At 42.6% G+C, this 21,579-nt stretch overlaps 1 protein-coding gene across 4 annotated transcripts in view; it reads left to right on the forward strand.

Annotated features, from left to right (window-relative positions):
* Positions 1-21,579, forward strand: part of LOC126199365 (huntingtin-interacting protein 1) — a 550,791-nt gene that overhangs the window by 418,820 nt on the left and 110,392 nt on the right. For all 4 annotated transcript variants that reach the window (XR_007540158.1, XR_007540159.1, XR_007540160.1 and 1 more), the window contains exons 2-3: positions 8,701-8,764; positions 19,459-19,658. Coding sequence is in view for 1 of the 4 variants with exons in the window: in XM_049936267.1 (XP_049792224.1) it covers positions 8,701-8,764; positions 19,459-19,658 (264 nt within the window). In the remaining 3 variants the exon portion in view is untranslated. The remainder of the gene's footprint in view (positions 1-8,700; positions 8,765-19,458; positions 19,659-21,579) is intronic.

A 21,579-nucleotide genomic window follows, 5' to 3' on the forward strand; every position in this document is an offset into this window, starting at 1 on the left:
TAAATACCGGCTCCTCGACCAGTGTTCCAGCTTTACGGCCGAGCTTTTTGCTCTCGATCAGGCCGTTTAGTATGCCCGCCGCCACCGCCATTCATCGTATGTACTCTGATTCCCTCAGTGCTCTTCAGAGCCTTGGAGCTCCATATCCGGTCCATCCCTTGATTCAACGGATCCAGCAGTCCCTCCATTCTTCTGCTGCTGATGGCTCTCCTGTCAGCTTTCTGTGGGTTCCAGGCCATGTAGGAGTGCCTGGGAATGAGGCTGCTGATGCTGCAGCCAAGGCTGCATTCCTCCTGCCTCGGCCAGCCTCCCATTGTGTCCAGTCATCTGACATTAGTGGGGTTGTTTGTAAGAGGCTTGTGTCTTTGTGGTTGGATACTTGGTCATCACTTCGAGGAAACAAGCTCCGGGCAGTAGGGGCTGGAAGGGCTTGGCTCTGGTGCTCCCTTGTGGCTTGTATCGTGCCACCGAAATATGAGGATGTTTATTTCTTGTGTCAAGAATGAATATTTCACTCTGCAACAAAGCGTGCACTGGTTTGAACTTACTGGCAGACTAAATTTGTTTACCAGAGTGCGACTGTAACACGTGCTCTCAGCGAACGAGCTGTCCAGGCGCTATTTACGACCGGCACTTGTAGATTCAAATCTGTCCGCATCTTTCCTACTCGGCAAACTTCATGAAACCTCATCTCGTGCGTTACTGGACTGGCACTCTTGCAAGAAAAGCTAACTTGGAGAGATCACTTCCGCACCTAGACGGCTGTTTATATGATGAGCTTTGTATATTTACGTAATTTGTGCGTGAGTTAGATTGATGGGTGTTCCTTCTGGACTTCAGTGGTGTACCACCTCAAGTCCACATGACCACGCTAGGTTCGTCGCATTGCCCAATAATGAACGGTAAAAGTTAGGCTATAGGGACTGATCATCCTACAAACAAGTTTGAATGTAGTATCAGCATCGCAAGTGCTGTAAAGTGAATTACTGATGATGTTGCTGGGAACTGGAAAATTTGTTCGAGAATACGTATCAACGTAAACACAATAATACGTATCAACGTAAACACAATAATACGCACAAGGCAGTTCATTATTGCCCTTTTGCTTTATTCTTTGCATTGTTTCTAATTGCTTCAATGAAAATAATTTCCACTGTTGAATCAATTTAATTAAAAACGGTTTACAGGAAGTCTATCTTCGTACTTAGGCCTATACAAAGTGTATGCATTTTATTTTTTCATGCATTGTAATTTTTAGGTTCATGATATTGAGTATCTTTCGTGGGAGGGCATTTGTGCAAAAAGTATGAAGTCTTCCAGCAGTTTTCGCATTGTGACGATTCTAAAACAAGCCACGAATCAGAATTCGCGGAATGTACATTTATGTAGATTGTATAGGGAATTAGTAGAAATCACAGTCGAGCGATGTCTGGTAGTGGTCATATCATTCTACAGTTTCAATCCGTACTTAGCCTTCTTCTTCAGCTTTTTAAGCTCTAACGAATGGTAAACGACAGTTTATTCCTGTTCCTAAGAGCCCACCATTTCAAATGATTCACGCTATTTCATCCCTCCATTGACCATCGTTCGGTGTCGCTTGACACGTTACTCCATTGGTAACACGTGCCTTGTACGTACAAATGTGTCGTGGTGTTCTGCACCGCAGCGTACAAACCCCAAGCTGCCAGAAACATTTTCCTGTGCGGTGATTTACTCACTAGTTAACGGGCGATTGACAGTAATTTTACTCACTGACTCATCCTTTGGTCTCCACCATTCACGAAGTTTTATGCGACATCAGTAACACAGGAACCTTTGTCTTAATCCTCTGGACACATTCACGTAGACATTCTGGCCAATGATTGCACTGCAACATTCGCTGTGGAAGCCTCAACAAAAGACCAACTCCCGACACAAATCCCAGAAGTTGACTTACGGGTACCTATCAGATGCAATATATGTCCCAACGAACTCCAAACGAAAAGCCTCGTCACTTCGAAACTCTAGGAGAGAAGCTAGGATTCCTTTGCCGCACCCATATTGGTCATACTTAAAACGCGCGCGCGCGCTCACACACACACACACACACACACACACACACACACACACACACACACACACACACACAGAGAGAGAGAGAGAGAGAGAGAGAGAGAGAGAGAGAGAGAGAGAGAGAGACGTAATAGGCAAGACAACTCTTCACAGTGTATTTGCAGGGCGACTCAAGACACTCCGCCACATCGATAAAGCGTCTGCATCGCACTTGACGTACAGCGCAAATGGTGTCTTGGCGAATCATTGCCACAGATCAGAGTTGACGATGTGATGAAAGCAACTCGCGTTTTTATGTTCCTTTGGGAAACTGGATATTAACAGTTAATTTAAAGCACCCATTTTAGTGGACTCGCGGGGTAGAATAGGGTAGATGACACCTCCTGTTTATTTTCCCACAGTCCTGATAAACTCCCAGATTTTACTTCCCTAACTTGAAATCTGTGATGGTTGTCGTTACTAGCCGGAAGACTGAATTATGTCTCCTACTTACGATATCCTCTTCTCGTGTGGATGCAGTAGGGGGAAGACTAAAAGCGACGTAAAGTGGAAGGAACATTAAACGAAGTTAATTTCATCGAAGGTGAAAGGGGGGCTTTGGTGTATTTGGAGGATTCTAGGAACGTGTGGTTCATCTACAAAGAATACTGCATACAGGACACTTAAATAGCCCTTTCTTGAGCTCTGCTAGAGTGTTTGGGTTTCCCGGGTCCGATTACAGCTAGACATTGAAGCATTTAAGACGCGTTCTAGTGGATTTGTTAGCGGCAGGTTCAATCTACATGCGAGTATTACTCAAACGGGAATCCGTAGAGGAAAGACGACGTTCTTTCAGCTCGCCACACTTCCGTGCCCGCCAAATCGTCTGGTTTTTCCACTTAAGACAGGGTTCCCACAGAAGCGTACAACAAGCCACACGGCACGTTGCGGTGGATGATAATGAATGTCGTTTCTGAGGGACTCAACAGTGTAGGTGTTCGTCTCTTTGTCCTCATTTTCGATGCGCCAATACAAGCGTTGTGCGAGTAATATCGAACATGACCCCGAAACACAGTTGTGGAAGTTTAGAGAACTGGCGTTTGTAACAGACTGCAGAACGATCCTACCACCACCAACATACTTTTCGCATAAGGACAGTGAAGATATCCGAGAAATTATAACTTGTAAGAAAGGCTGTAGACAGTCGTTCATCACTCGCTCCATTTACGAGTGGAACAGGAAAGGGAATGACTGATAATGGCGGTACAAAGTACTCTCCGCCATGCGCCACATGGTTGCTTGCGGAGAACGTTTGTAGCTGTAGAAAGAAATGTAGTTGCAGGATGCTACTTCAACTTCAGCCCTCATTCTGGAGTACCATCTGGTCTCACACTTTCTTCCTCTCGCTGCTCTTCGTTTAACGATACTATCCGTTCACCGTTATCTGTAAGTCATTTCTTGACCCGACTCTACCTGTTTTACTCGGAAAACCCTTCTAAAGGCTCGTTGAGAACAGGATAAAGGAACGAATACCCACAGTGTTGAGTTTCTCAGTAACACCAAACATCGTCATCCATCGCAGTGTGTCTTATCGGTTGTTGCGTCCCATCAGTGGTAACCCCGGCTGGCTGGGAAGAACCAGCCGATTTGGCTGGCAGGGAAGTGTGGCGGACGCAGTGGTAACAGCAGCAGCCGCTAATGGAGAAGATCCAGTTAACGTTAAGCAGAGTGGCGCAGTTAAGCTTTTACGCTCGTCGCTGACCTAGGAGGCCACGGCGCGGCTCTTGCACTTAATTACGTCTCGCTGTTTCCGTCGTCCTGAGGGGCCTCCAGTAAGCCGGACCGTGGGCCGAGAGCGTTGGCTGCCCGCTGCGCAACCTCACTGTCAAACCGGATAGTCCCCAGGTCTCTTTGGTTATGACGAGTAAACACTGTGGTCAGTGTAACGCGTCTTCTTACAGCTTTCTGCGAAAATATTTCGATCGTCAGCATCCGAAGTTGGCTATTGCAGCGTACACCAGAGCGATGCAATCCGAACTTTGAACCGCTATTCTGAGGCGCACAACATTGGGGATCAGGTCACTCGCCTTTAGCAACAACATAGGGTTTTCAGAGTTCGCCTGCTGGGACAATTAATAAAACGGAGCTATACGGAGTTTTCAAGGCACTGGAGCAGGTATGAAAACAACACAGCAGGAAGTTTCTCACCTGCTCTGAGCCGGTCGGAGTGGCCGAGCGGTTCTAGGCGCTACAGTCTGGAACCGCGCGACCACTGCGGTCGCAGGTTCGAATCCTGCCTCGGGCGTGGATGTTTGTGATGGCCTTAGGTTAGTTAGGTTTAAGTAGTTCTAAGTTCTAGGGGACTGATGACCTCAGAAGTTAAGTCCCATAGTGCTCAGAGCCATTTGAATCATTTGAACCTGCTCTGACTGAGTTCCCTACAAGCTGTACAAAAGATGTACTAATTAGGAAAAATAATTCAGACTATCCACGATTTCCCACAGAAGATCCAAAAGCGAGACAAGGACGTGGTTTTCTGCTGTGTACATGGACACGTCGGGACGCAGGGAAACGACGCAGCGCAAGAATCATTCTAGTGATGGTGGTATAATTCGGTGTGGCGTCCCCAGTGCGCCGAACACATCGTCTCAGTAACTCCAACTAACTGTAATACTATTCATTCTTATTCTAACCATTCTGCGCAATGCAGTTTAAAGTGTCACTTGTGCGAATCACCATCATTGTCTTCCATTGCGGCGCAGAAGTTTGAATTGTGGGTCAAAGGTACCTAGAAACTTTCTCTGTAATAGTCACCCTCGGGCTGGGCGACGCTTCGAACATCAAGGTGTCGACATGCGCAAGAAAAGAGCCAGAGCTCAATAGTTAGTGAGAGGTGTAAGGTGGGTCAGTGATGGCACATTGACGCCAAATCACACCACAGTTCTGCCAAACGCCACCGTGGACTTCAGCCCGACGCACAGTTCGTCACACACCCCCCCCCCTCTTACCCACATTTCACCGCAATGCCCAGCGTTGAAATCGTGTTGTTTTTTATGGTCGGCCGAGGAAAACATTTCACACACACCGGCGCTCAGTATCAATACAGAAAAGCCTTAGGGGGCGGCATATGGGCATCAATGGAACCACCCTTTCCGCTGGAGCGTTGATTCACGCATACATCTTGCTAACACAACAATCATAAAACAAACAAACACCGGCACCACATAATAAGACTGTAGTAATGAGGTAATGTCGCTTGGGAGGAGAAGGCTCGAAGAACTTTTATTCCGAGGCTCCTCCTTCCCAAGGACATACTGCATAGTGTTTAAAGTATACTGCACACAAGCAGTAACGTATTGCTCGTCTTATTGTGTGCAGACAGAAGTATATTCTCTTCTCTATTCAAAGCTACGATAAATGAATTTTATATATCAGAAATGTATTAAGTTATTTAAGGAATAATGCATTCAAGTAGCAATTAACTACATTCTATTTCTACTAACAAGTTACAAACGTAAGTGTATTTCTCATGTAAAGCTAAAATTCATGTATTCCATGTATGAAGTGCTCAATCAACATTTAATCTGTATGATCTATGGCCGGCCGAAGTGGCCGTGCGGTTAAAGGCGCTGCAGTCTGGAACCGCAAGACCGCTACGGTCGCAGGTTCGAATCCTGCCGCGGGCATGGATGTTTGTGATGTCCTTAGGTTAGTTAGGTTTAACTAGTTCTAAGTTCTAGGGGACTAATGACCTCAGCAGTTGAGTCCCATAGTGCTCAGAGCCATTTGTATGATCTACGTAAACATACATTAGCACAAACCATTTCAGATGAGAGTAGCTCGAGGTTGTACAGAGACCTTCTCATCTGAAATAGGTAGAAATAGTCCATTATTAACCAACATGCTACTTACACTGTATTACACATCTAAATATAGCATATCACTTCCCTCTACATACTGCAAATTATTTTCACCACGCTCATTGTGTTACACTTTCTTTTTCTTTTTTACTTTTCTTTGACATTTTCATTATCTAAATTATATTCTCATACCTAGGTAGTAACAAATTATATGGAACCATTTTAACAATTGTTAAGCATTCAATTCACTGTAACCTCAGAACTTTTTAATAATATAAAGAACATAATAGATAAAGAATTCTCTGAGGTTACAACGGTATACTAATAAGATTATAACAATGAAAACTCTTTGCTGTTCGATTCAGAAGCATCCGACCCACCTTACATTTCAAGGCGGTGGGTTACTCTGTACTGTTAATAAAATAGATAAATAAATAAATAAATAAATAAAATACATCAAATACATCTTGCTTTCGAAAACGACTGTTTGCAATACTTTGAGTTACAGGACGACGTTCTTGACAACCTCTCACACTGCTGAGAACCCCGGCCGATGGATCCGTTCTGACACTGGGAGGTTACAACCGCATTGAACACGACCGCATCCTTTTTGACTGTAGCGCGACCGCAGTTTTTGCTCTGGTATACAGACAGGGTGTGATCACTGTGGACCGTTCAAACCCATTCGACGGATTTTGAACGTGTATCCAAAGCAACAAAGGCTATTTATTCCGTTTTGTTTCGCACTTTGTTGTTGCGTGATCACGGGAAAATGCTACAGTGACGCATGCTTATTCAGCCGGTGAATGAGCGAATAAAACGTCAAAGGGTACCTCGAAGGATCCTTCCCGCCCCCACCTTCCCCCTCTGGCCTCCCACCCTTCCCCTTCCCCCTCCACCCCAGTTTCGGCATCATCCTTGGTGCCACCCCACAGTGGGCACTTTAAAAATGTACCTGTACAGAGACAGCCAGTAAGTGATGTTGAGGCATCTCTTTCGACGCAGTGGAACAGGGCGCGCGCTTGTGGATTCGTCAGCGACCGACCCCATTCTACGACACGGGGATTGGTAATCTGATCTGCCAGCGGGATAACGTATTTGGAGATAACTTTTGAATCGAATCTTTCCATGGTCCCGTTGTGGTGGTTCGGTTTTCATTTGACTGCCCTCATCTAATAATTTTAATCGTCTGTGAGTCCCTTTAGGTTTGTGGTAGTGTATCAAAGTAAAAAGTAGAGATAACGTCTCTGAGAATCGGAGGAGGATTGTCAGATTAATTTCTTACATCTCTGATGTATTTATATTATGTGAATGAATGCAGCGGTTCACGTTGTAGAGATAAGGAAATGTGTTCTACCATTTCACATCTGGTGCTGGCTTAATTTTGATATTTTTTTTTTCTTTTACTATTGCTTAACCTGCTTGTGAAAGTTAAGTCTGTCTTGAAAGTAAGAAAAATCTCTCGGATGTTGTAGTAGTCATGTGGTACCCCTTTCCCCTCCCCATTTCTGTCCATGAATGTTTCCTCATTGACATTTATTTATTTAAATAAGTAATAAGTAAAGGAATAAATATATTAACATAATTTGTAAATAAATACTTATTGGTTATTTGTTTAATATGAAATATAGCTTTTCTGAATTTGGTGTAGAGTGTCAGCAAAGAAAAGTGCATTAATAATGGATCCAACTTCGACCTCGAGCTACATTTGACAGAAGTCTGTTACCACCATTTTTATTTCGTATTTTCATTCGTTGGCTTCAGCAACTCACAACCAAGTTTCATCTCTGGACGTAACCTAGATCATGGGCTACGCAACAAATCAGTCATTCCAACCAGGTTTGTGATAAGAGGAGGTGGACGACACTATCAGTCTCCAACTCAAATGTTGTAAGACAATGTCAGAAAACCTAAGTCTGGCTGCCTGGAGATGTTTGGTTGGGTTCAAAATGGTTCAAATGGCTCTGAGCACTATGGGACTCAACTGCTGTGGTCATCAGTCCCCTAGAACTTAGAACTACTTAAGCCTAACTAACCTAAGGACATCACACACATCCATGCCCGAGGCAGGATTCGAACCTGCGACCGCAGCAGTCGCACGGTTCCGGACTGCGCGCCTAGAACCGCGAGACCTGGAGATGTTTGGTGCGGTGCGTTGTGTTGTGAACATAAAATGGTTGCTTTCTAATATCTAGGTTTTTCAGTAGCCTTGGAGTAGTAAAACCGTAAGCGTGGGATGGTTGTCGATTAGTGACGTTTATATCTGACGGTATTAAACCTGCTCTTTCTAACTCATACAAGACAATAACGGAATGAATTAATAGTTATACCTATTCGCACTTTACAAAGAAATGTGCCCTCGTCAGTTTGCAACTTTCAGCGATACATTCAGTGGTATGGGCCTGCCTCGTCGTCGAGTAGACTTCGCAGCTTGTTCTATCTTCACTTAAGCCACCTCTTCCTCTGTTGTCCTACGACTCAATTCATAACTGATAATATGTTTAACTAATCTGCCTTTCCCCATTCTGTTATGTTGTTTCCATGTAATTTATCTTTGCTCTTATACCTCTGTATAAAGCGTGTATATTAAGTTCATCTCTTACAATATTGTTTCGTATTTGATCTCTGAGGGTTACCCTTCTTAAGTCAGATTTTAAAATTTTGTCTATTCTTTTATAGTGACAGTTAAATAACGGTGTTATACTTGTTCCTTGTGATAAATTTCCATACTCTTACTGCCAGAAGTTTGGTAACTTTTATTGTTCTCCTCATTTATATATCTGAAGACGATCTGTTCTCTTTGTTACAGGCCATCAGCATCAGCAAGGCTATCAACAATATGGAAACTCCAGTGAAGCAGAAACATGTGAGAAGTATCCTTTTTTACGATAGAACTGTTTATTGGCATTACCACAGTATCATGGATACACAAAATTTTTCCTGTGTCATGCTAGAAAGGTAACTTCCATGAGTATGCTGAAGTTATGCGAGAAATGTCCGTTAGCTATCAGTTGTTGCCGGCCAGTTGATTTGAAGTGACTGCCGTAGCTTGTATGTCAGTATCACTGATCATTTTTTGTAGAATTTTCTCATTTGGTCTCGTGAGAAATCAAAGATATGCACCAGGAATAAGATCAGGAACTTCAAGGTTAGTAGCTGGCGAAGTCAACAGCTAACGATAGATGCAGTTACGCGTGCATTCGTATGATGAAGAGGATCTGCTTAGTTGTTCCTGCTTGTACAGCAATTTCACAGACTCATTTGCAGGTATCCATACAATTTACAATATGATAAGAAAAAGATCAGTTGGATTTATAGCACATTCAAATATTTATTAATACTTCAGCCGCATATGCGTTTCTTCACTTCTTCACTTCTTTCTTATTTCGCTTGTTCCTTTTTTCCCTGCAGGGTCGCAGGGTCGGCATGGTTAATCTGATTTGGCAATGTTAGATTAAGGGGTGACTGGATGCCCTTCCTGCCACCACCCTGTAACCCCCCCACCTCCGGGACGGAATTAGTGTACCCCAACTGTCTGCGTCGAGTATAATCCATGGAATAATGCGAAAGTGGTCAGGTGTCTGCGAGCCGTGTAACTGAGCCGGGACATGGGCACCAGCCCGGTATTCACATAGGGGATGTGGAAAACCGCCTAAAACCCACATCCAGTCTGGCCGGCGCGCCTACCCGCATTAGCGCTCTCGGCTAACGTGGCGGGTTATATGCTTTTTCTTCACTACGTGAATATTTTTAATTAACAAACTGCCTATTGGCTTCTGTCTCGGGTTCTTCTGCCGACGTTCATCTAATGATTTTTCTGACGTTTCGCCAGCACGAGTGGCTGGCGAAACGTCGGAAAAATCATTAGACGAATGTCGGCCGAAGAACCCGAGACGGAAGCCAATAGGCAGTTTGTCAACAAGTGGCCACGAAAGCCTTAACAATTTTGTATTTTTAATTAACATTGTAGAAAACTGTATTCAAACAAATATCAGTGAATAGACTTAATACTCATATAGTGAAATGACAAAAGTCGTGTCGGACCTACTTTGCTTCGGCGTAGTGCAGCAACCCTATGTGGCACGGATTGAACACCTCGTTGGAAGTCCCTGCAGAAATATTGAGCTCTGCTACCTTTATAGCCGTCCATAATTTCGCAAGTGTTGCCGGTGCAGGATTTTTTCACGAACCGACTTCTCGATTATGTCCCATAACTGTATTATGGGATTCATGTAGGGCGATATGGGTGGTCAAATCATTCACTCGAAGTGTCTAGAATGTTCTTCAAACCAGTCAGGAACAATTGTGGCCCAAAGACATGGCCCATGTCACCCATAAAAAATTCCCTGTTTGGGTACATGAAGCTTTTGAATGGCTGCAGATGGTCTCCAAGTAGCCGAACAAAACCATTTCCAGTCAATGATCGGTTCAGTTGGACCAGATGACCCCTCATCATTGTGGAGCCGCCACCAGTTTGCACAGTGCCTTGTTGACAGCTAGGGTCCACGGCTTCGTGGGGTCTGCTCCACTCTCTAACCCTACCACCAGCTCTTGCCAATCGCAATAGGGACTCGTGTGACCAAGCCAGGGTTTTCCCGTCGCCTAGGATTCAACCGATATGGTCACGAGCCCAGGACGGGTGCTGGAGGCAGTGTCGTGCAGAGCAGCAAAGGCACTCGTGTCGGTCGTCTAGTGGCATAGCCCATTGACGCCGAATTTTGCCGCACTGCTCTAACGGATACGTTCGACGCACGTCTGACATTGATGTCTGCGTTTATTTCAGACAGTGTTGATTGCCTGTTTGCATTGGAAATTCTACGCAAAAGCCACCGCTCTCGGTCGTTATTTGAAGGCCATCGGCTATGGCGTTGTCCTTGGTGAGAGATGATACCTGAAATTTTGTGTTCTTGGCACCCTCCTTACGCTGTGGATCTCGGAATACTGAATTTCCTAATAATTTCCGAAATAGCGTGTGCCATGCTTCTAGCTCCAACTGCCATTCCGCGTTCAAAGTTCGGCAATTCTCGTCGTGCGGTTACAATCACGTTGGAAACCTATTCACATGCAGCATCTGCGGGCAAATGACAGCTCTGCCAATGCGCTGCCCTTATATACCTCGTGTACCCGAAACAACCGTCATCTATATGTATTCATATCGCTATCCCATGTCTTTCGTTACCTTAGTGTACATTACCACTGCACATTACTAGTACTGTAAAATTGTCACTGCATCTCAGTCTTGTTCATTGCACGTACAATAATCATTACCGTGTCAGAATGGATTTTTTACTTCGTAGCAGGATGAGTGAGGTGTAAAAGCCTGAGTAACACAGACCAAATTGAAGAGTTCCACCGGCCGCTGGTGGCCGAGCGGTTCTGGCGCTACAGTCTGGAACCGCGCGACCGCTACGGTCGCAGGTTCGAATCCTGCCTCGGGCATGGATGTGTGTGTTGTCCTTAGGTTAGTTAGGTTTAAGTAGTTCTAAGTTCTAGGGGACTTATGACCTCAGCAGTTGAGTCCCATAGTGCTCAGAGCCATTTGAACCATTTTGAAGAGTTCAAAGATAATATTATTGCCTGAGTAACAATACATTGAGAGTCATACTCTGTGGTAGGTGATAGTGCCGATCAAGAGCACTCATGCAGTAGTTTGTCGGGGAAACCGGGGGGGGGGGGGGGCGGCGCAAGACCTGAGACAATGGGCGCACTTGCTTCCCATTGTATAAGCACGTAGCCAAAGAGGGGTCGTGGAGGTCCGGACCCTCACCTTCCTTCACCGAAATGAAATTACTGGAGTCACTCCAAAAGAAATGCACACTGTTTTTGTATAGAAATACAGTTTTCATTCTGCATGTGCGAAAGTTTTACAGTGTGTAGATACATCCTTACCGCTTGTTTTCAAACTTAGTTCAGCCTGTTCCCTTGAGTGGCGCCGTCACAGCATGTCTTCCAGATGGCTGCTACACTTGACGTTCGTCAAAAGCAACGTGCTGTCATAGAATTTCTGTGATGTGAAAGCGAGACAGTGGGAAACATTCACAGGAGTTGAAAAAGGTGTATGGAGATGCTGTTGTCGATCGCAGTACAGTTAGTCGGTGGGCAAGCAGGTTACGTGATGAAAGCGGGCACGGCAACATTGAGGATTGTCGTAGCGGCAGGCCTCGTACTGCACACACTGCAGATAATGTGCAGAGAGTAACGAATTGCTGACAGACGCATCACAGTGAATGAATTGTCACTCTACGTTGGGATAGAGGAAGGAAGTGTTTTGCAGAATACTGTAAGTGTTGGCGTTAAAAAATGTTTGTGCCAGGTGGGTTCCCAGGATGTTGACAGTGGCTCACAAAGAAACAAGAAAAACGGTATGCAGCGAACTTTTGGAACATGTGACTATCATCTCTTTGGGAAACTGAAAGACTCTCTTCGTGGAACAAGGTTTGAAGATGATGACTCCCTTGTGCACACTGCCAAACAGTGGCTGCAACAGGTTGGTCCAGAATTTTACCATGCGGGTATACAGGCGCTGGTTCAAAGTTGGCGTAAGGCAGTTGAGAGGGATGGAAATTATGTGAAGAAATGAAAATATTGTTCCTAAAGGATGAATCTACAAACTGTAAAACTTTCAAACATGTAGACTAAAAGATGGATTTTAAATAAAATAGAGTGCATTTCTTTTGGAGTGACCCTCGTACATACGACCTAGCTGCCTTGTACTGAAACTATTAAACTAAACGATATCTTTATTTTCTATCATACGATGAAAAAGGAATACGTAATATCGATACTCAACAAGGCGAACGATAGATTTAAACTATCTCTCTGTCGAAAGAACTACAGGCTAACGCCCATCCCATCCCAGCCAAGACCAACTACTGTACTTTGTTGGCCTTTCTTTAGCTGATTGTTGGCTTTTATTAATCATTCAGTTTGCACTTGCAGTTGTATTTAATTAAGTGCCATAGTTTCCGTGTCGTGTGCTGTTCTGACAGTTTCTAATTATGGATAAGTTTGTAGCAGGAAAGAAGCAGTAGACCGATCTTGATTCGTCCGTCCACTAGCTACAAACTTATCCATAATTAGAAACTGTCACACAGTGATAAATCTAAAGTGTTCAGTGAGAACTATTTACGTGTGCAACAACAAGGATGCAGTTGGAATGCATTTACATCTGTTGGACGAATGTTATGAAAACAAACACTCGAAACCGACGTTTCACGTAAGTCACATGCAACGATATACTCGTAATCATGTATTATTTATATTTTAGGACAATTAATCTAAAAAAACACACCACATGTCATAAAGAAAGCATGTAAACTGTCTGAGAATGAATCACGATGATTCGAAACCGGTAACGGTATCCTTTGAATAAAGGAACTGAAAGTAAATTTGTGGCTGGTTGCTGTCCTAACACCACCAACATTTAATATTGTTTCACAGGATGTCTTGTCACACACACCACTTACGAACCTGTAATTGTTCCAGTTGATTGTGAAATAAGTTGAGATTCCTGCGGTGATGACGGCCTACCTCGCAACAGCAAAAAAAGTCATCTGGCCAGGGAAGAACTGAAGCATTGTGGATATTGGTATTCTCGCATAACACGCCTTACGAGACTCGCCCAGATAAATATTCACTTCAGTATATGTCATGGCCCTGTGTATTAAAATATCAAGATGTTAATCAATAATAGTATGTATTACTTAAACTCAGAAGGAGCGACACCCAATAGAGAGATTCGTACATAAATAAGTAACAGTACCTCAACGATTCAGTTCCACAGGTTACTTCTGTGGGCCATAAAAAAGAAACTTGGTGGATGTGTGTGTTTTTAATCTTTTTTTATAAGACTTCTAGTCTTTTAGATACAACCTTGGCACAGGTTCATCAATGATGTCTTTGTAGTTTGGACGTTTGGTGGATGACGACTTTTCCGAATGACCAGCTCCTTTCCCAAATTACCGTACCCACCTCCGCCTTCCTCATTTTGAAATCGTTTGTTGGCTTCCCACGCACACTTGTGCTGAATCAGAGTATCTAATAAGAAACAATATATCCACTACAACTACTACCAACCCTTCCCTAGTCAGGTGTTTACTTCTCTTCAGCTAAGTTATCCGTGGTAAAAGAATCGGTTCTTAACGTTGATCCTTCAACAAATAACTTCTCTCAGGTCTTCCTATTCAACTGCTATTCCAGTGACACAATCTAAAAACAAATTTCCCAGGCTGCCTTCTTCCCGTTGCCACTAAAGTATCTACTTCCAAACGATATCAAAGCATATTCTCATGACCTAATACCATCCTTCCTGGCATTCGACATATGATGTTGCAAGGGAAGTGATTTGTCAGTAAGTTATAAACATTAGGTTCACCGCATTCATATCTCCGTTGTTCACCGCGATGATACTTCCCTGCGATGTCACTTTGACATGCCCGTGCCCAGTTTCGGCCGTGTTGGGTGCTCTGAGTTTGTGGAGAGTTCTTTCATCGAAAATGCCAGCTTGCGTTGTTTCTGGGTGTACTAATCGATCCGATCGAAATATTAAGTTTAAAGGAATCATATTTTACTCATAAGTGGAGGCGTTCAAGCAATATTTTCTTTTGTTTACAACAATTATGGTGCGCTGTTTACTTTTATGGCAGTGGTTTTATTTCTGTCTTTTGATTTTAGCCTTGCCTTATTTTACCCAGAGTCCATTATTTCTCTTCTTTACTGTGTTTCTCATTGACTTCCAAATCAGTACTCGGACATCCGAGCGCACTGTATCTACGATGACGCCTCCGCACAACACACAGCTACGTAACCGCTCCGATTGCTGGGTGCAAGATCTCGTGCCTTTCATTCCTCACGTCGACAATTATGCATTGTTCATATTTCCTCCCCCACTAGAAAAGATTATTGCTAGAACAGCCGGAGACAGTGGTCATGTATGTTGGGCTTTCGTGGGTATGACTGTATGAATGTGTATCTGTGCGTTGCTTCTTTTCCGAAGAAGGTTTTGGCAAAGAACTTACGTGAACACACTTTTCGTTGTGCCTGCCTACTGCTCGGCATGTGAATAGCAATCTATCCGTTTCACATTATAGTAATTCCCTTATGAAGTTCGTTGTAAATGACCCACTGCGCATCAGTATGAACAATGATGTCCATAATTAAAATACCAGAAGAAAAGAAATGACATTCATTATGCCACATTAAGGTTGTACATAGCACAGACAGAAGTAAACTACATTGAGACTAATGTACTCAATGTAATAAAACAAGAACTCTGCTCTGCATGGAAGTACACCTGTATGCAGTTCTATTTCTTTGACATTTCAATAATCGTTCACTTTGTTGACATGCAAAAGATACGATTGCAGGCCTTGCTCCTTCCCTTATTGCACACCTTTATGAGTTGGCAAAGACCACGTAAGTAAGAGTTCGTTTCATTTGTAATCGTTGCAGATATAGTAAAAGAGTAATAAAATGCGTTACGAAAGCATCCTTTTCACATCACATCCGTTTCTTCGTGGCTCTTCGAAATATATCAACGGAAAAAAGTTACATTAATGAGGCCAAATGTGTCGTATTACAAGAGCAAATACGCATTCAACAACAGAAGAAATTGCCTTCCTTACATTCTGTTATTCGTGTAAACTCTATAATTTTTAGCATTTAAAACAGCTGCTGCCTGCACGCAACAGAAATAATGAGCAAGAAGCAATCACAAACATTAGTCTGCAAATGTTTCGGGCTATTTAAGACGGCGGCAGGCCCTTCTCTGGCTTCATAACAACGTACAGTGAAAGCGCCATCCCCCACCTCTCTTTTTTTTTCCCATGTGTAAGAGCGAAAACTCCGTACTCAAGCCTGAATTGTCGTCGTGCGTCCCCCGTACCCTTTCCACACCACCCCTACCGTCATACGTTGTCGCTCCCCCTCTCACATTAACAACATTTTTCTCAGTTGAAATGCAATAATTTTTGTTTCGGTTGCAATTAAGCATTGAAATAATTTCATCTGTGCTGGACTAGGACTCGAACCCAGATTTCCTACTTCTCGCTAATAGTCGCCTTGACTGCCTAGGCAATCTGTACACGACGCCTGTCTGCTCCAACTTCCCGTTTTGTGACACACTACTGACATAGTGCCCTCTGTACGTCACAGCAGTTGCTCGCCAGCATTTGCCGTAGTCCCGCAAGTGTTCAGGAGAGTGTGCATTAGGCGTTCTGGCTGTCAGGCGATGCTCGAAAGAACAGACACAATAGGCATGTATGGCTTGACGGTCATAAGATCTCATGAGTGCGAATACACACTCTCCCCTGAGCTCTTGTGGGGCTCCAACCAGCAATGAGTACGATAGATAGGAGGCGCCATGTCTGTAGTGTGCGACAAGATAGGAATTTGGTTCAGACAGGAGTCGCGTCCAGGTAGCAAAGGCGATCAAAGTGACTTTGGTGAGAAGCGGGAAATCGGGGTTCAAGTAATTGTCCAGCACAAATTTTCGCTTGTCGCCACTGAAATTATTTCCATGCCCAATTGTAACCAAGTCAGAAATTATTTCATTTATCACATACGGTATACGAGTATACACGGCTGCAGGATCATGAAAGGTGTCTGTTGTTTTGGGCATGTCCAGAAGAACAGACATCACACATATATAAATTCTTGCCAGATCTTACTACATTCTTAGACCACCGTTCTTTCGCCAAGATTCCCAGATCTGTGGTTGTCCCTTTTGTAAACTATGCCCCATCCACCCAGCCAGTGGCAAAATGCGCGACTCTATAGGACATGAAATATCAGTAGGCATTAGCGATCTTTCTGTTCAACACTTCAGTAATTTAAGCCCTTAAAACTTTAATCCTCGTGGAATATTTAGATTATTAGCATTGAAGAAGTATTTAATACTCTGTCCTATTTTTCTTCTCAACTGTTGGCGCTACAGTTAAGTGCGGTCGCTACCGAAGAAATTGGCATTGTTGGTTTAAGTATCCTTGTGAAAATGGAGGGAGTGGCGTGTTCCAGCAGTTACGAGAAGAAAAGGGTGAAACATTCTTATGAATATCAAGGAAATATTGTGAAGAAAGCCAAAATTCGTGGAGAGGAACACGTGAGTTATAGAGGCAAAGCAATTCCGAAAAATGTGTGTCCGCAAGTGTCGACATTTTCTGCACATAGTATGCAAGGATGACCAGTACCTTTCTATGCAAGGACTGGTCATGTCTAGTGATGTTAAAAAAACACCGCCGAAGAAGTGAGAAGGGGTGTAGGCGTGAAAAATCTTTTAGCTACTGTGTCGTCGTTGGAGACAAACGATTTGAGCCATATAGAAAAGCTCTTCTAAGTAAGCCTATTTGTGCAATAACTCATGCTAGAGTTAAAAGAATTCGCAAACTGCTGTGTAGTGGACAGACACCGAAAGACAGAAGAGGGAAATGTAAGAGTGTTAATGCTATGCCGTCAGAGGAAATTGTCAAAATTACAGATAACATCAGATCATTCCCCATTAAGGAAAGTCATTATGGTAGCCGCACTATGCACTACGTTGACTGTGAACCGTCTGTGAAAAAATGCACCAACTCGCCATTGAAATACTACTATAATGTTTTTCGTGAAAACTTTCCACTTGCGTGCGGAAGACCGAAAGTTAGACACTTGCTGCACCTGCGAAGAGTTGACGTTAAAGATTAAGTCAAAAACACAAAATGAGGTAGCAAAACGAGCAGCAGTAGCCGAGAAGATTGTCTGTGAGTGAAGATCCAAGGTGGTTTCATGATGCTCTGCAAGATGGGAAAAGACCGTTGGAGACTAATCCTAGACCTACTGCTTGTGGTTTAGACTACACGCAAAATATTCAACTTCCTCGTGTCCCGGTGCAGGAGCTGTTCTACTTGCGCCAGCTGACTGTTTCAGTATTTTGTATACATAATCAGCTTACAAGGTCATCTCTTTTTTTTATCTCTGTCTCGAAGAGAATGTAAAGAAAAGATCCAATGAAGTATGTATTTTTCTGTTAAGCTACATCAAAGACCATATAGCCCAGGAAGTGAAAAACTTACTTCTGTTTGATAACTGATCGGGGCAGAATAAACACAACACAATGATGCGCCTGCGTTTGGCTCTTGTGGAGTTAGACCGATTTGGGAAGATGGAACATTTTTACCTTATCCGCTGTCATTCATTCCTGCCACGTGATAGGATATTTGGGGTAATAAAGAGAGCTTCCAAGAAAGTAGGGAGAATGTACATAATCCATGAATTAATGGAGCTTATAGTAACTGCAAACTACAAATTTCATCATGCAATTGGTGGATGGAGGTGAACTAGTAGACTTCAAGAAGTGGTGGCCACCAATTTATAAGATGTCTGACATTTCTATTGAAATGTCAAAATGAGATCCTCCAAGGGCTGATAAGGTACCACTAAATATTTCAAAGTTTCATCATTTCTGTTATAAATGCCAGGACTCATGGAAGCAATACAATTCATTAATGTGCTTCAGACCAGTAACTTCTCCTTGAAATTTGACCAAAAGAAGCAACCACAGTTGCATTGTTTTTCTCACTTTCCTTAAAAGGTGCTGAATGTGACTTAGGTTGTTTTGTAATTGGCAAGTCATTTTTAAAATATCACAACTACTGGGTCTTCAGTGATACAACACATACATACAGTTTCTGTGTCTGACTTGAAAATCTACAGCTGAGAGTGGTCGCATGTACAGCATACAGTGATGTTCTTCATTTTCTGTGCATGTGGATCCTGTGTTAGCCATACAGTGGTACTGCTGGCTGGAGAGAAAAGATGGTTGTTAAGTTCACTAAAGCAAAGTTGAGACTGGTGCCATTACTCAAATTTTGCATTTCTGTATTAACAATTTTTAAGGCTTATGAAATGATTTAGTTGTGTGTGAAAATAATTCACCAGCATACAAAGATGAGAAAAATTCTTTGCCCTCAGCAGAATTGTCAGATGCACCCCAAGGTGGCAAGCTGTACATGAGGATGGCATCCACATTTTTCAGGTACTTGTGAGTGGAAGCTTTCTGCAATAGATGACGTAATTTACAAATTGTCAGAAAGATTCGCATTAGTCCTCACCAACGTACCATATTGTACATAATAAACTACCCTTGGCGAAAGTGTTTAATTTATGTGCCACATTGACAATGACCAACAAAACACAGTTGTTTTCTTTTGTTTCAGTTCAAACATTACAAGTTAATACCAATAATGCATCACTTGTAACGTGCTTGTTGTAAGCAGAAGTAACTAACTGCCGTATCTGGCAAGAGTTGGATGCTGCTAAAGATTTCATGATCGGTGGACTGCATTGCAGATTCAATGAGATAGCTGTTTTGCTCATAATTAAAAGATTTCAGCTTGTGACAAAGGCCAACTATGTTGTTATATATTTTTTTGCTAGTCATAATTAAATTTCCTTCCACTGATTGCATAAAATTATATTTACCTAATCAGTGAAATGGAGAAACATCATGGCTAAATAAATGTCTGTCAGTTAAAGATGATCCAAACTTGAAAACAATAATTTTGTAAAACATGTAGACCTTAATGTATGTCAGGCACAATCATTGGAACATTTCAAGAAAAAGGTGGAGCAACTTTCTGGGCATGTGTGCTGCGACTGCCTTTGCAGGACAGTCGTATTGTTGCATGGAAGTTCTGTCATGTGCTGCACAAGGTGCTGAGAGAAGGCCACCCACAGGTGTTACCATATTCACAACGTTACAGAGGGAAGATTGAGGACCTGGGGAAATATTGGGTGAGTAAATATTTTTTACTAGAATTTTAGCAGCATGGTTTCCACCCATTTGGTTTGCTGTGCTCTTTTCATAAGTATTCCATTTGATTTCTTCTGTTGCTCTTGTTCTGTGTAGTATAATATTAATTCTTGGTCTCCATGTATCTTAAAAATAAGCTTAATGATGAAAGCCAGAGTTTTGAGATACAGTGTAGGATGCAAACAATGCTATTTAGAGATTAACCATTAGTGTTTTCTGTTGCTCCTGATTACATTTGTTTTGCAAGTCTAGATTGCTCAAGTTACATTTTTGAGAAGTTGTGACAGCCACGGCATTATAGTTAGGTGTAGGGTGAACTAAAATATTATGATTTTAAAGGCATTCCCTTCATGTGGGTCAAATCATATATTAACAGTAGAAAACAGAGGGTGGTTAACAAATTGTATCACAAGAAATAAACTAAATTCAGCGTATGAAAATATTTGATATGGTGTCCTCCAAGGTATGACGGTTGGGTGAAACCTGTTCATGACCTAGATAATGATTGGGCAGGGCTACTGAAGGACTCTTGCTGATGACTCAAGTTTAGTCCCACAGATAGAGGGCTCACACACACCATTCAAGATGGAGCCACACACCCATCCAAGATGCAGCCAGGAGAACAATAGAACAGGCATACAAATGATTCACAGCAAATAGCTTTAACTCTTATTCATACAAATCTTCACATTTCCAAACATATAAAAGTGACTTACAGGTTCTAGAAGAACAGATCAATTGGCATGTGCTGGATGAGGCTCAGTTGCTGAAATTCATGGACATCCGGGTGGATAATAACCTGAGGTAGTAGCCTATTAACAAAGTGCAAAGTTGACCAAAAATCTCAGTTCTTCTTGCTTTATGCTTAGAAATCTTTCTTGGACTCAAAAAGTATTCATTCACTGAAGTGTGCTGTAAGAAAATTAATAATCAAACACCTTGTAGAAGCCTCTACATTGTCTTTGGGTATTTTAAACTGGGAGTGCCAATACATTTACATTCTGATGGGGTTTGTGATTAAAAATAAGAGTGAATTTAGGATGAATTGTGCGGTTAACAACAACACTAAAAGTAATAATTGCCATACTAGACTACCATACTAGACCACCTGTCTAAGGTTCAGACTGAAGCTTTGTATTCTATTGTGAAAGTCTGAAACAGGTGCTGACAGACATTGGACAAGAAATAGATAATTAGCAGATATTCAGAAACGTAGTGACTAGGTGATCCTGCCATATTAGCCATTCCTTCTATAATTTGTCAGAGTATTTCAATGCTCATCTGTGAGTCTCAGTTTATGTTAATGTTGAAACTAAAGTGTGTGTGTTTTTAACTTTTCAGTAATAGATAGTTAAAGTGGTTCCTGAAATCAGTCATGTCACCCCCCCCCTCCCCCCCCCAAGTGGATGCTTGAGGAAAACAAACCATGTCCATATTATGGCTTTTGAGAAAAATAAACATGCAAAATCTTCTTTGTTACAAATAACCCACGTAACATTCATTGAAACATTGTATTATTGTATTTGTTAGAATATAATTACCACTGCAGTTAAGGGGGGACATTTGCCATTATAGAAATGAGTTCTGACTAATTGTACAGCCGCTGAGATTTTGGGCAAAACTGGGCCAAGTGCACACAATAAATTTTCATTGCAAGAAATTTATTTGTAAATACGTTCCACTAGCAACCTCCATAATGCTTTACGATTGGTAGATACATATTGTAATTGGATAAATGTCCTAAACTCTTCCCCCCCTCCTTCTCTCTGCCCATCTCCTCCTGTCCCCTCTCTTTGTCTATTTCCTCGTCCTTCCCCCCTCTGTCCATCACATCCTTCCCTTCTCTCTGTCCATTTCCTCCCCCTGTCCTTTTACCATCTCAGACCTCGAGCCTTGTTTATT

Source organism: Schistocerca nitens, chromosome 1 (genome assembly GCF_023898315.1).
Source record: "Schistocerca nitens isolate TAMUIC-IGC-003100 chromosome 1, iqSchNite1.1, whole genome shotgun sequence".
Classification (NCBI taxonomy): Eukaryota; Metazoa; Arthropoda; class Insecta; order Orthoptera; family Acrididae; genus Schistocerca; species Schistocerca nitens.